A 15,243-nucleotide genomic window follows, 5' to 3' on the forward strand; every position below is an offset into this window, starting at 1 on the left:
AAAAAAACAACAACTAAGATAAAACAAGACATCACTAAGATAAAACCAGACATTAATAAATATATAAAAGATAAAACAGACATCAGCGGCTCTAAAGTAAAACTAGAACTACGACACTAACTAATACTGCATACAATCACTTAATGAACACTTTGTAGTGCATTGCCTCAGTCAGTCTAGCATGTAACCTGGGTTTGTGTTGAGTTTGTTTGTAACCAGTCAACACATTCCTGCAGTGAGTAAACCAGCAGCAGTTTCAGCTACTGGGGGGGGGGGGGGGCATTCAACCAGCAGCTGTTGTACACAGGCGGCTTCAGGGGCCCAGGAATGTTGTGAAGCAGGACAGCAGCCAAGGATACCCATTAACCTCACTGATGATGAGCATCACTCATCAGCTGGTTCTTACACTGTGACCAACATTCACAGTGTAAGAACTGAAGGGCTGAAGGAAACTGATGGTCAAAACAGTGACAGGATACCTGCTGCACTTTGTAGGTCTCTGAAGTAAAAAGTACAGTTGCATCTTGGCCACCGTAGCTGGTTACAGATCAGTTGTGACCTTAAGAGCTGCATCAGAAACATCAATCATGGTAATGACACTTAATAGCGTTATCAATTACATTTCAGTTCCATTAGACTCTCTATATTATTAAAGACAGATTAAAAGTGCAAGAATCTAATACATGTCTGTGTGCACACCCACCTGGAAAGTGTTTGATAAATTGAGTTGAAAACAATAGATACTAATTTATATTAATAACTAGCTGTTACATTCACATTATACAGATCATTTTATACACAGCAGGCCATGACTGTTCATTAAGGAGTACAAACAAGTATTGAGTACGTAGGTATGACATGCTGTTCGCAATCAGACGTGGCGAGATGAGAATTAGGACCATATTTCACTGCCATCCCTCACAGAGTTAAAGTCAGTATGTTGTTCACTCTCTATCTCAAATTTCATTTCATTCATGGTGAAAAATATGTGTACCAACACAAATGCACCACACAACATGAGATGCTATTAGATTGCTATCTCTGATGGTCGTGCACAGATTTTGGTTCAATGCTCTATCAAAATTAACTGTAAATAATATTTATGTGGGGATTGGTGCAATAGCATATTTAAATCTTAATTGGCACCACCTTTCATTATAATCAACTATCTGTTCTGTAACTGGAGGCTTTGAATACGTTGAGAAATGCGTCCTCTGGAGGTCCCTGCGTAGTGCTGCCTTCAAAGCTTCCTGGAATAATAGTGCTATTAGGAAAGTTTCACAAATAAAAGAAATAAGGAGATGGGTAGGACTGCAGCAATTTAAATTTCGGTAATTTGTGATTTCCAGGGACTTGGAAATTTCTATTTTATTTTATATCTTGTGCTTCACATTCATCACTGTCATTCAAGTTATTATTGCCTACATGTTTTAAATATTTGATTTATTTAGTACTAAATATGTTTTAATTTGAAAATTGAACAATGAAATGGTACTGGTATTGTATTTAACTGCGATAACTAGCCTATTTGTAGTCAAATAACAAGTCAATAAGAGTAGGCTTAATAAAATTGTTCGGTTAGCCAATATGTTTAGTCTTCTTTTGCATTATTTCCGATAAGCATAGTAGATAGACCTAAGACCCTGAAATATGATATATTGATTAGAGCTGCAACAATTAGTTGATTAATCAAAAGAAAATTAATCGTCAACAATTATGTTTTGAGTATCATTCATTTTGATCATCGAAAGAAAATGGTGAAAAAATATGCCATGTGGTAATATATCTAATTCCTTTTTCTTTTCTTTTTTTCTGATTCATTAGGGTTAGGGTTCTCTGGGATAATAAAGTGAATATCTTTTGGTTGTGGACTACACAACAATACATTTTAGGCTGCACTTAGGACTTTGGAAAACACTGACCGACATTATTCGCCATTATCTGACATTTGAAGACCAAACAGTCAATCCAATAACCAACAAAATAATCCACAGATTAATCGATGATGAAAATAATCCTTATGTAGCAGTGTTATCAATGGTAGTTTCATTCACATTGTATTGGCGACAGCTGGGCTACTACGAGGTCCTGCCTGATGACATTAAGAATTACGAGCCGTACATGAATGCATCGTAGGATCCCATTTTTTTTTTTTTTTTTTTTTTAGGAGGGCTGATGTCATTTCAAAACTTAACTCACACTCCCAAGTCAACGCGGCGACTTGCTCACCTCTACTTCTCCCGTGAAGTCCTCCCTCATGTCTGTTTGATCACATTTTCAAAAAGTCCAGGAGGTGAAATAAATGAAAGAAAAACCCGAATTTCTCTGCTAGAGGCGAAGCAGGAGGATTTTTAGACCAGAAACCCCCGGGACTAGAGCCCCTCTTTCTGCGGGCAAAGGCGGCTGAACTTTTTTTTTTTTTTTTTTTTTTTTTTTTTTTAAACTGCAACTGCACAAAAAAATGAATCGGAGTTTTAATAAATCGCAGCCTCTGCGAAATGTGGATTGTAACGCGGTGGAAGTGAAAAGCAAGGTGAGTGTTGAACTGTGGGGATTTTTAAAAAGCGCTAAATGGGGATTTGAGGTGGAAAATAAATGTTCACATGGTCGTCCCGTAACGGAGCCGGAGTCGGTCGGACCAACTGTCTACAGCATATTTCGCTCTTTTCAGCGACACAACGTTGATCTAGATCGTAAATTAAACATATCGGGTTCGGGAGGTTTCTGTAATTTGCAGAGATTATTTTCCCCTGATTTCCAACCGTGCATTATTGTGCTGATTTGGCTCTTTCTCTGTCACGAAGCTGTTGGGTGGAGGAGTGCGGGGAATCTGGTTTGACATTGTTTTCGAGCAACTCCGCTTTTAATACGTCTTGTAACAATAAGCTTTCACGGGGTAAATCGGATGTTTTTTTTTCGCCACACTAAATTACATTCAGCGCTGTTTTTTGTGCTACATAGTTTCAGCCCACTCATTGTTTTGGATAGTTTGGCTCAAGAGTAATGGCTGCGTAAATTAAGTTCACCATCAAGTAAAGATGACCACAGTCATCTGCCCATTCTAATGTTATGCAATGGAGACCACTAATTCATAAGACATTCCACTATAAAGCATCAGTTAATTCAAATATGCTCCATCTATCAGCGAATCAAACGCAGGAGATCCACGAGTTTCGAGATACTTTTCTATTAGCTTACTCTACTGAAGAAGAGTTGTTGTTGTTGTTTTTTATCTTTGCTTGTTTAATACACAACTGTTTACGTGGCCAAAGTAAAAATCAAAACAGATAAACCACCAAATAAAGGGGTGGCACTCACCCAAGGACCCACAAGAGGATATTTACTTAACAATGCTTAAATCGTACAATTATGTTATTGGGATTTTTATTTGCTGAGTATTGTCAAAACATATATTTCTATATACTGCAGTTGGTTACTTTTTTTAACTGCAAATTATTTCCCAAAAAGGAAAACTTATTTTTTATCAAACAAAATAAGGTTTTTAGGCTGTTCATCTCACATCATTCATTTCTATTGCAGCAAAATGTTATTGTCAAGCTGACACACTGACCAACTTTCTCATTAATACCTTTGTGTTGATTCAATTTTGCCCTGCAAAGTATCCCAATACTATTCTGTATAACTGTTTCCGCTACCAAATACCATTAGTTAATTTATAATTGTGCCAAAGCCACACAATGATTTCCTGTAGCTGACAGTTTTTATGAAGTAATTTTGGTAATCAGTTCATCAAGTATATGTGTTTACACATGCCAGCCCTCGTGAGTGTGACTGTACGTACCGTACGTACAGTGAAGGATGAACTCCTCCTTCATGGGCAAGTGTTGCAAGAGGTGTGACTCATTTAGTCCAGAGGTCTTTTCACTTTTAGTTTTTGGCTGCCCAGTTTCAGTGTTGCTGGAGAGGCACTGACCTGAAGCTGTGAGCTGGATAACAGATGCACTGATAGTGGCTGAGCATCTGTCCTCACACAGACACATCAAAGTTTTTTTTTTTTTTTTTTTTTTTTGAGGCAGGGTCAGTTTTATGTTTGTTTCACAGAGACAGGAGGGGTCACTTTGTTTGTGACTGACACGCCGGGAGCTGCCTGGCTGGAACGGGCAGTTTCAGCAGCATCATCACTTCAGTTTAGAGCTGACTCACTGTCATCCAACGTCACACGTTTCCCCTTTTAGATCAGATAGACTTCATCGCTTACGTCACTTTAAGTGTTTTGTCATTGCCTTCTCTTTCCTGCAGTTTTGTTATGATCACTTTGATGTGTGCTGGAGACTGAGCAGCTCCACACTGCGTCCTCCTCAAGGACAAATTTGTTCAAAGTAACAACATTGAGAAAAGAAGCGGATGGTTTGGAGAGAAGATGAGTGGTGTAAATCCATTTAGTTTTGCTCAAACAGAATGACAGCCGAGGACATTTGAACAGTTGAAAAAACATGTCATCTCCTAAGTAGCTCTGCCACATTTGAGTCTCTGAAAAGCAGGATGTTTAATTTTATGACCCTCTAATTAAAGCCAGTTGCGCATTGAAGCAATCTGCAACTTTGTAAGTAATTAATTTGTTATTTTTCAAGAAAACCTGGCATTATTTTCATTCTTATGTGATTTGTAAATAGGTACATCTGTTGTCAGGGTTGCTGTGTGATGGATGTCCTGTGCATGCTTCTCACTGGTTCTTGTTTGGGTTTCTCAGGGGAAACTGTTCCATTGATAAGCTTATCAGGGATAACACTGGAGGTGTCTGGCTGCCTGTTGTGGAGCCTCAGCCAGGAGCTGGTTTCACTCGCCTAAAGCTCTTATCAGTCACAGAGAGTGTGTAGAGGGATGTTGGGGGTTGGGTGGAGTTTATTTTCTGACTCCCTTTACCCTAACTTTGGTTCAGCCAGCATTTTATTTTGAAAAATTCTTTAACTTATCTCAGTCTTAGCCAAAATATTTCCTGAGTCACACGTCCCAGAACATGTTGCATATTTATTTATTCATCTTTTCAAATGCCAAGAACCTGCAGGAGATTTTTCAGGTGAGATTTCTTGGACTTTCAGAGTATTGAGTTAGGAAAATGCCTGTGTTGTTGGGCAAAGACAAAAGTCAGTTATCTTCCATCTCCAGTGTGTCAGTTAAGACGGCCTCGACATGTTTCAACCTGTTGGACGTCACGTTGCCGTGATATTCCAGGAGGACAAGTGATGTCACGTTTGTAGTGATGTATTCTTAGGTTCAGGGTTTAGCACCGAGGCCTGTGATTAATCATGCCATGCTCAGACTTGCTCACACTTGAGGGCTGAGTTCTGCTTGTAAAAACAGATTCAGTTCAGCCTGATCACAAAGTACAGTGCAAAGAGAGCGCTCACAGTCACAGCAGTGACTGAGGTTACTGATATGGAGAAGAATAATTATCATTTGGTAAGTCAAGTGTAACATGTTGAAGTCTACAGAGTTAATTGCAGTTCATTCATGTCTTGGCTTCACTTTCCAAAGTGTTAAGAGCACCGACGGAACACTTTCAAACCTGTTTGTCAACTTCCTGTTCATCTCCTAATTCAAGTTGGGTGCCAAGCATTCAAAACGCAGCTTCACGCGTGTGTCTGGGCTGAATCTGGCAGCAAACTGCACCCGCCTGGCATCCCCCTACTCTCCGAACACGCCTCCTCTTAAATTCATATGTCATCTTCTAATTACAGAGCTGGTTAATGTATCCCCCGCTCTTCTTCTTTTCCTCCCAGTCAGTATACCGCGGCACTCTTCTGCTACTATGTCAGCAGTTTTTTCTTTCCCTCTCCCTCCTCCTCCTCCTCCTCCTGCTCCCTGATCATCCCTCCACTCTTCTCCTCTGAGCTGCTGTCAGCTTCCCTCTGCTGTGAGCTGATGATTACAGTAACAAACAGCACCTTTTAGTCTACAAATTACCACTGTGATTCACACACCGCTGCTGCTGTTGTGCTGCTGTGGCTTATTGAACTGTGCTTTTGTGCCTCTGTTGGATCTTTGTATTCGTGTCTATGAGTCACATGATGACCCCACCATGACCCTCAGCCATGCTGTCATTGGCAGTTCAGTGACCTAGCCACGAAAGCTGGAGCACAATTGTTCAAGTGCGTAAACAGTGTATTGGAGGCGGAGCTGCTGCGCTCTGTCATATTCATACAGAGAATTTACTTATCTACCTGTATTCTTCTATTTCAGCAAACCATTTATGTGCTAATTAGTTTTTTCCGATGATACGATCTTGATGTGCAGTGTAACGCAAAGCAGCAGAGCTTCCCCCAGGAGATGATTTAGCTGAGGTGGAGAGCCACCCAGATCCATGATGCATCTCATTATCAATTAAGTGTGTGGAGGATGCACTAAACAAGTCACACTTGTTAAAGGAATAGTTCTGCATTTTGGGAAATGTGCTTATTCCTTATTATCTTGGAGATAATTAGATGAGAAGTTTGGTGTATCTATACTAAATATGAAGTTCACTAAGCAGCTGGTTAGTTTCGCATAAAGACAGAGCATTGATCTATTCAGAGGCGCCAAGACCTCTAAAGTTCTCAAAGTAGCAAATAAACCAACAAATTTAGAGGAAATTTACCTTTAACATCCCATGTACAAGATGGTGACAGCCAAAATCCAAACTTGAGCCTTTATAACAGGTGTTCACAAACCAGTGGGTGAGTTTCTGTTGGTCGCCGCTTGGTGATGAACAAGGGAAAGACACATCATGACTGATAAGACCCAATCAGGGTGTCTCAATTATCGTTTCCAAAAATCTCCTTTTCTGCCCATCTGTACTAAAGCGCAATCCCAAGGCTTTCTAAATACAACTGGTCAGTAGTGTTTTTAAAGGTCTTAATTTTAGGGGCAAAAGTTGTGCTTTGCGAGGTGTTCGGGTGGTTGCACCATCGGAGGTAGCGGTAGGAGGATTTTTATCCCTTCCGGCAGAGCCAGGCCCGGTGTTGCTGCCTGTTTTCTGTCTTCCCACAGATTAAAACTATCCAGCTTTTGACCGTAGCCTCAGCACACTTACAATGCAGACATAAGAGCAACATCAACCTTCTTTTCTAACTCTTGGCACAAAGTGTGTAAACTTGTTCCTAAAATGTCCAACCATTCCCGTAAATATGAGAACCTCTGTACCTTTTTTTTTGGTAGTTAATGTTTCATGATGTTGTGTAATGTAAATGGTTGCTAAACGACATTGCTTTGGCTGCATTGAAACCGGTTTTGCGAAGGATTGCAGCTAATACTGTTTATTTATTCCTGAGAAAAGGCGCCCTATTTTACATCAGGTCTTCCTTAGGACTTCCACTCTGTTGACTTTATGGTTGCCATTCACATCCCGGTTTCCTCTTCCTGTTTGGTTGTCACACTGACAGTTCCTTTAACGTCCTCTGTCTTTTGATTTTTCTCTTCAGTATGGGGCAGAGTTCCGCCGGTTCTCTGTGGACCGGGTCAAGCCCGGCAAGTTCGAGGAGTTCTACAAACTCATTCTGCATATCCACCGCATCGCTAACATGGAGGTGATGATCGGTTACGCTGACATCCACGGCGACTTGCTGCCCATCAACAACGACGACAACTTCTGCAAGGCGGTGTCAACGGCTCATCCTCTGCTCAGGATCTTCATACAGAGACAAGGTAGGTTTTCTGAAAGGTGAACCACACTGCATTACTTTCTTTGGGCTTTTTCTTGTGTTTCTTAGACAGCAGGAATCAAGCTCACTGAGTCTAAGAATGCTCTGGAATCAGTCTTCCCCCTCCCAAAATAACTACCTAAAGATTACATCTTAAAGCTATTAGCTTGAATAAACATTAGTTGGATATTGCGTTTGAAATATCCTGCAACTGGTAAAACTATAAAACAATCACCTATTGCATTAACTGCGTCTTGGGCTGCAATTATTGTGCTGACTCGAATCAAGTTTCCCCTCAGAATATTTCCTGATCCAATTATGTCTGTCTCTGGGCCTTTTTGTTTACTTCATACGAGGCTTTCTGTGTGTGTCTCTACGTGTGTTTATGTGTTTCCTGCCTTCTTATTGGCTGGATCAGTCTCAGTCTGTGTCTGTCTGCTTGCTAAGTCCTTTGCCTTATCCAGAGGAAGGGCTCCCAGGCAGATGAACACACACACACACACACACACACACACACACACACACACACACACACACACACACACACACACACACACACACAACACACAAACATACACACACAGACCAGTGCCTAGGCAGCCCCATGGAAATCAGGTCATTGAGCAAAGCCTGTATCCCGGCATACCAGACATTACTGAGAGACAAAAGATCTGCATGAAAAGAGAGACTCCTTACTGAGCTCCCTCCGTTTGTGTGTTTGTGTGTGGTTAGTGCATGTGAGTGTGTATTTGTACAAAGACAACACCACGGTAGCCCGAATTGGAACCAAGTCCTAGTCTCTCTCTCTTTCCATCTCTCTCTCATTGATCCCAACTCTGGAGTGGGTCTTGACTGCCAGCCAGCCAGTCAGGGAGCATACAAATGAATCTATCACCATTCACATCTACTCAAACCCTCAATCCTTCTTGCAAAGTCCCTCGCTCGGTCGCTCGGTTGTGGAATGAACATGTACACTCTGGGGTATTGTTTTAATTGTCCTCCTGCGGCTCAAATACAAAAGCAATCCGCAATACATTGAACAATCTTGTTGCAGATGGGGTTCAAATATTCAAGAGTCCCCATCAGACTGTCTTCATATGGCCCCAGCTCAACCAACTCTGTCTAAGTTGGCTGATAAAACAGTCAGTGCTAATTAATATGAAAGTAAAAGTTATTAATTAGATTGCTTCATTTTACTTATTGTTAAGGCGTGTAGGGATATGTCAAATTTAAGTCCTGAGAGCCATAATTTGTGATTTCTAGTTATAGCTACAAGGATTTTCTTTCCAACTTTTGCTGCGAGAGGTCATGCATTACTTTTTACTGGCGATCTTACTGCTGATATTGCGCACAAAACAATGGTCTCAAAAGCGTGTGGAAGCGTATTGATGTTGATTAAGTGATGTAACTTGGAATACTTACTCACAGAAGTTATTGCTTCCCCCTGCGCCATAGGTAGTACTGTGGTGCACTTTTGTTTTGTGAGCAATAGGATCCGTCTTTTTGATCACACCTGGTATATCCAGATGGACCAATCATGCTTGTCCCATCATCTTTGTCACATTCTGTCTCTATCCCACTCTCACTCTCTGCCGTGCCCCAGAATTACTTAATACAGCAGAAATCCCCTAAAACAGCAGAGGGACAGAGTGTTCCTTCCTGATGGACAGATTTGGTTGCTCAAACTGGAGGAAGGGGCTTACTTAGTGCAGTGGTGGTGTAAACACAACACTGACATGGTGATGTGGTTTAGAGGAATGTGCAGTGTTGTGACTGATGCTGAAGCAGCCTGAGCATCCTGAGCCTGTAGCCATTGTTAGCTGCTAGACAAAGAGGTGTGTGTATGACTGTGTAAGTACCTCATGTCTGAGAGAGGAGATGCCCTGCAGCCGGCAGTGGGGCACAGGCATGAGAAAGTCTGTGATAATGACCGTGTCAGTCAGTACCAGCCTGTTAGTACGGGTCATCAGTGGTGTAACCACGCATCTTCTGTGTCCCGGTCAGCAGACCACACTGGATGAAAGAAAAGGCCTCACAGACTCATATATTAAGACGGTGTGACTCACCACCCACTCACAGAGGGGAGACTCTGTGCAACTTCAACAGGACTTGGCTTTCATATGGATATGCGAGAAGAAAACAACACATTTTAATTAGATCGCTCCTTGAACAGCTCAGCCCACGAAGTTTTTATGTCTCCTTTTCTGTTGTGACAATGTGTGAAATGTGCATTGTTTCACAGACACATTGGACAGTAAGAGCTTTTAGAGGCTTTCATTACACTTACAGATGAACCACAAAGACAGATGGGAATGGAAAGGGGAGAAATAAAGGAAAACTAAGACGGGAGAGGTCTCCAAGTTTGAATTAGACAGTTTGAGAGTAAATCCACTACATAAGTCCAGTGATGTATTAAAGGTGCACAGACAGAGCAGTGTTTTTCTCTATTGGGCTTAGTTGACCAATAACTCAAATCTTTGGACTCTGCTCGGTCAGACCAACAGACAGACCTTCCCCTCCACACCGAGATCAGACAACTTTCTGTTACTGGTCCTGTGTTAGTGTGTGGCTTTTCCACTTTTGCTCCGCGTAACAATAGGTATTACAACATGTGCACGTCTCTTTTATCTACCTGACACTCCCTTTCCAGGCTGGGGTATATCCATTGTTGGTAAAATCACTTGAGCACGTGCCACGGTTCTGTGAGGATATGAGGATAATCCTGCTGAAGGTAGCTGTTACTCCCTGTGGGCACTGATGGCAGCTTCTTTAATGATGACCTGCTTCTGGAGAAAACAGCTTTCTTCTTTGTGTTTTTTTTGCCAAGAATACACAGTAGCCTCTGAGCGTAGATGATTATAGGGTACCGTTCTTCAGTCAGAACAAGAGGAAGTTAAAGGATAACACCTGTTTTTTAATATGACCCACAAAATCCACTGAAAACATCAGAGTAACGTTGTTGCACATTCAACATAAAGAAAAAAACTAACTTTAGAAACTGCAACAATGCCTGTCTGTTTTGTAGTAATTCTACTCTCTTTTTTGGGGTATTTTTAAGTCACCTAGGCAGCTTCTCGCCTCTTAATTCATTCATTAATACCAGTTGTGTTTGCGCCAAGTTATATGTGGCCATTTAAGGGCACATTTTCTTTTTCAGAGGCTTTTGCTTCTATCGAATATTGAACGTTATTGCCAAACTTTCACAGACTTGAACGTTGCCGGATTTAGAAAATTCATCATAGTACATGTCAAGTCTTAATTATTTAATGACCGAAAAGAGTGATTCTCTAAATGTTTACCATTTTAGAGCAACATGCAAATATTACTTGTCAATATAGCAGCACTACTTGTAGGTATTTTGATAGATTTCAGTCCATTTGAATGTAAATTGGTGAATTGTGTTCCTGAACAGAAAATGTTGTTTTCCAAGTTGGTTCTCAGCACTGAAAGAAGCCTTTCTCTCCTAAATTGTATAGAATGATGACCTAATTTACGTCACGCAGTCTGTTTGTAACGTGGTTAATATCGGTGTGACCGGCCATCCTAACAACAAATCAAATCCAGTTTAATCATCCATTCCTTCTGCAATCTCTATAATTATATTTTAAACTTTACAGAAGCTGGAGAACTGCAGTGAAATCTACCAGTTTGTATGGAGCGGGGGAAGGTAGTCGCTTCTCCTAGTGAAGATTTGTACTGGGACACTTCTACATTTCTCATGCAGGAAGAATTGGGAGGGGGAGGCGGAGGGGCAGGCGGGCAAGTGATAGGGAAAAAATGGGAAGCGTGTGGTGAAAGAGCAGCTCTGTATGTGGAGGTGGACTCCCTGTCTGGTCCAATGTGTGGGGGTGTGGTTGTAATAGTCAAGTCATGTGACGTCAACTGCTGATTGATTGATTCTTAGACCCTGGTCACAGACACAGTTCACTGCTGAGTTTGTACCTTGGGGGAAAATGGACCCTGTCACTCCAGTGCCTTTATCTAGGCTCAGCTTTTAGTTTCCTGTTTAATATATTTGTTACTCCTTTTCGCAACAATGACTTCTGTCAAATGTTTATGGTATATTTTTCAAGGGAAACTACAGGAGCACTGACTGCTCATTCATAGTCTGACTCTAAATGATGCAAGTTATATAGATAAGCCTGGGATGAAGCACCGCCTATTGTTTTTGAGGCAAAGATAAGTCAGACGGGACAAATTGAAAAAGTGGCTAAAACTGCAGCTCTTCGAATGCCCTCTTGAGGCTGTCTCCAAAAACGAGTCAATCCTCATAGACCCCATGTTAAAATGCCCAACTTGCGCTATATTAGACAAAAAGTCCCAATTATAGCTCCTGTTTTGAAAGCTTGTTCATGGCGTGAGGGATGCAGTTGTTTTTGTAGACTGTGCCAGTGGCCTGCACATAGACTAAACTTTCAACAAAGAGAAGAGATCCCTGTTTGGCAGAAGGGCTAAAAGTTTAAATAAATAGAGCAGTCAAGGTAAGCCAAGGTGGTGGTGTGCGAGGCTTCACATCTAGCATGCTGGGTGCCGGGAGGTTGCAGCTCCGACTGCTATCCACACCTGTGAAAACTCAGACCAGATACCAACAGCAGCCAAACTAAAGAGAGAAGTGGTACTGCAGTGCAGTGCAAAAAGCCAGGGTGTAGCGGCAGCAATGCCAGTTAAAGCTAAGCTGTGCAGACATCCAGACGAGTGCTGTTTCACAACAGCTTGGATAGCACAGCTGCTTGGAGATCAAAGAAAATCACTGGCTTCCTTTGGCTTTTTCCTTTTGCATGAGTTAAATCAGAAATGTGTTGTTAACAGAAAAAGCTCGGCAGGCTGTGATCAGAGAGGTGTCATTTACACCCTGATAAGTTCAAAGGGAGTACAACAGAAAGACTAATGCTGCCTGATGGATTTGCTTGAGTGAAAAGTTCATTAATTGTATTGGTGTATCTGTCGTCATCATAAGGAGGTGCTTCTGTTCATTGCAAACTGTTGACATCCAGAATTGAATTTTCATGCCTCCCTCTGGAAAAAAAAGGCCCATGCATAGCATTGAAATATTTCCTTTCTTTCATTCCGAACTAACTGTTTTGAAATGAATCACAGATGAATCAGTTCAATGAAAAATACAAGGAGGCAGTGTGCGTCTGGTGTTCATAGAGTTGTAAAGGGATGTTTGTGATTTGGATGATAAGCACCGGTTTGACCTTAACCCGACCTGCCCTGGCATTTTTAACTACAGAGTCACTCTGTAGTCTGTCAAAAATTAGCCACCCTTAACAACCCACCTACACTTGTATTTCACAGTTTTTCATGGAATTTGGTTCTTAATTATTCAGCCTTAGTCATTATTCAGTTGTTCCATTGTTAAATCAGAGAAATAAGGCACTTGTCAGAGTTAACATTAGGCAGAGTAAAGAAACTTTATGCCATGAAAGCTGGTCAAATAAGAAACTACGCTGCCATGCTTTAATACCTGAATGTTTTGCAGCCTAAATGTTGAAATGAAGAGGTAGCTAAGTGGACTTGGTGGGGATTTTTTTTGTCTGGTTTTCTGGTTTTGCCCAAATCAGTTTGCATAGATTTTCATAAAATCCTGTTTTCTTATTGAAAAATACAATTGAAAGCAAACATTTAATTCCTTCATCGTTTTTTAGCAGTCTTTACACTAGAAAGACTTTTACTGTTGAACCTGAATTCATAGTAACTTTGGAAAATTAGATTTATTAATATTTGTTCCCTCATTCATCATGCCTATTTTCCATTTTGGGCTGTGGCTCATTATCTGAACCAACACACTTGAACATATTGCAGCTCCAGAAATGATCTTTATCATGTAATAATTACAAAGAATTACTGTATACATAGATTTCTCTATGTAGGTACTCAAAGCAGCTATAGTGCATTTTACAACCACCACCTCTGTTTTGAGACTCTCCCAGTCTGTGCACTGTTGTAGTGGCCAACTGCAGGGATCCTGTCAGCACATCTGGCCACTCTCGCACCATGGCCGAAGGGCCTCCGAGAACACGTGCATGTGTGTGCGTTTGTGTATACGTACTGTGTGTACTTTTGCCCACTAGCAGGGTTGTGCTGTGGACGTGTCAGCATGCCAGTGCTCCGTCACGGTAGCTGTGAGCCCGCAGCATTTCTTCCGTGTAGACAAGAGAAAGAGCCACCTCTGTAATTAGCATTGGCTTTTTATCCCAGTAAGATCTCACGAAGCTGATTTAGTCCTTGGACTTTAGATTAGAAAAGATCTCTTGATTAGTATAGGTAAATCAGAATTTATTCATGCCAGTGTAGTGCTTTTTCTGTTTTGCCTTTTTTGCTTGGTTGCATTTTGGATGCTGTTTGGTGGATTAATGCAACGATGAATTCCAGTCATTCAGGGAAATGCCACCATGGGCAGAAACCATCCTTTTCCTCATACCAGCACGTCTATTTTGGTCATGTAAAGGCACTGCCTTATTGTGCTGCCTCTGCATGCTTTTGTGACTCCATTTGCCAAGTCATTAGGAGTGAGTTTGAGTATTGGTCTGTTGTGCTGGTGCTTCAAGTACCCCTGGTCTTTGTGCTTGGTACCAGAGAGTGGCCTCAGGCTGCGTGCTGAAGGACCTGGTTTAGTGAAAGGGATGAAACAACAACCCAACATGCTGTGTACTGCTCCTTGAAGGAAACAGCAGTTGTTATTTAATGTGTTTTTTTCCCCTCTTTGTTTTATTTTCTTTGTTGCATCTCCACCCTTCTTTGGTTTCTCTTTTTCTAGGAACAGTGGTGAAGGTGTGCAATCCCTGCCAGCAACCTATCCGTCTGATCATCTCAGTGCTCAGTCAAGAATTTAGTTTTAGGTAGCGGTGTAGGCCGATCCTCATTCTTTTCACATTAGAGCTAAGGCATGACTCAATTGTCAAGGGCAAAGGGGGAGAAAACCACGGCAGACAGTGGGGAGTCAGGCTGACAGTAAGAAAGACAGACAGACAGACAGGGAGGGAGGGAGGGAGGGGGAATGAAGGAAGGATAGATGACCCTGCAGGTTGAGTCCACCTCTATCCTGTGGTTTGGCTGTTATCCTCGTGTTGCAGACCTAGCCAACAGAAATCAGGAATTTTCAGCCTGAGCAAGCAGCGGTGGCACAAGCAAATATCACGTACAGTATGAAACAAAAATACTTTTATTAGCAAGCTTTAAACAGATACTTTGATGACACTTCTGGGTCACATTGAGAGGGCAGCAGCATGAGAAAATGTACCGCCGTTTATCACGGCCAAGTGAGGTTCACAATGACTAGTCACAGTCGGAAATTGGTGCAAGTGTGTCCCCATGCGCCCTACCAAATAAAGCCCTGTCTCTACTGAGAAAAATGTTCTGTGCTGTAAAACCTTTTAGGTGGCGTGTGTGTGTGTAGGGGCTTCTCAATAAAACCTGTGTGGCCTTTTCTCTGCGTGTCTGTAGACAATGCCAGCCACAGTTAAAGTGTGATGGAGATGCCTGGTTCCAGCCAGGGGCCGGACGGGGCAGCAGCAGCCATGTCGGATGGGGAGCTGCCTCCCTTTGTGCCCCTGACTGCACAGCCACTGCGAACCAGCTCGGATCATGCCGTAAATCATGTCAG

The 15,243-nt window shown here is 41.8% G+C and overlaps 1 protein-coding gene across 1 annotated transcript in view; it reads left to right on the forward strand.

The window, feature by feature from the left end:
- The first annotated feature begins 2,213 nt into the window (after positions 1-2,213).
- pard6gb (par-6 family cell polarity regulator gamma b) overlaps positions 2,214-15,243 on the forward strand; it is a 33,619-nt gene continuing 20,589 nt past the window's right edge. Inside the window, exons 1-2 of the mRNA XM_069176828.1 lie at positions 2,214-2,533; positions 7,419-7,641. Of these exons, the coding sequence (XP_069032929.1) occupies positions 2,462-2,533; positions 7,419-7,641 (295 nt within the window). The 5' untranslated portion in view covers positions 2,214-2,461. The remainder of the gene's footprint in view (positions 2,534-7,418; positions 7,642-15,243) is intronic.

Source organism: Embiotoca jacksoni, unplaced genomic scaffold (genome assembly GCF_022577435.1).
Source record: "Embiotoca jacksoni isolate LCO1_2020_lvr unplaced genomic scaffold, fEmbJac1.0.p SCAF_7, whole genome shotgun sequence".
In the NCBI taxonomy this organism is placed as follows: domain Eukaryota; kingdom Metazoa; phylum Chordata; class Actinopteri; family Embiotocidae; genus Embiotoca; species Embiotoca jacksoni.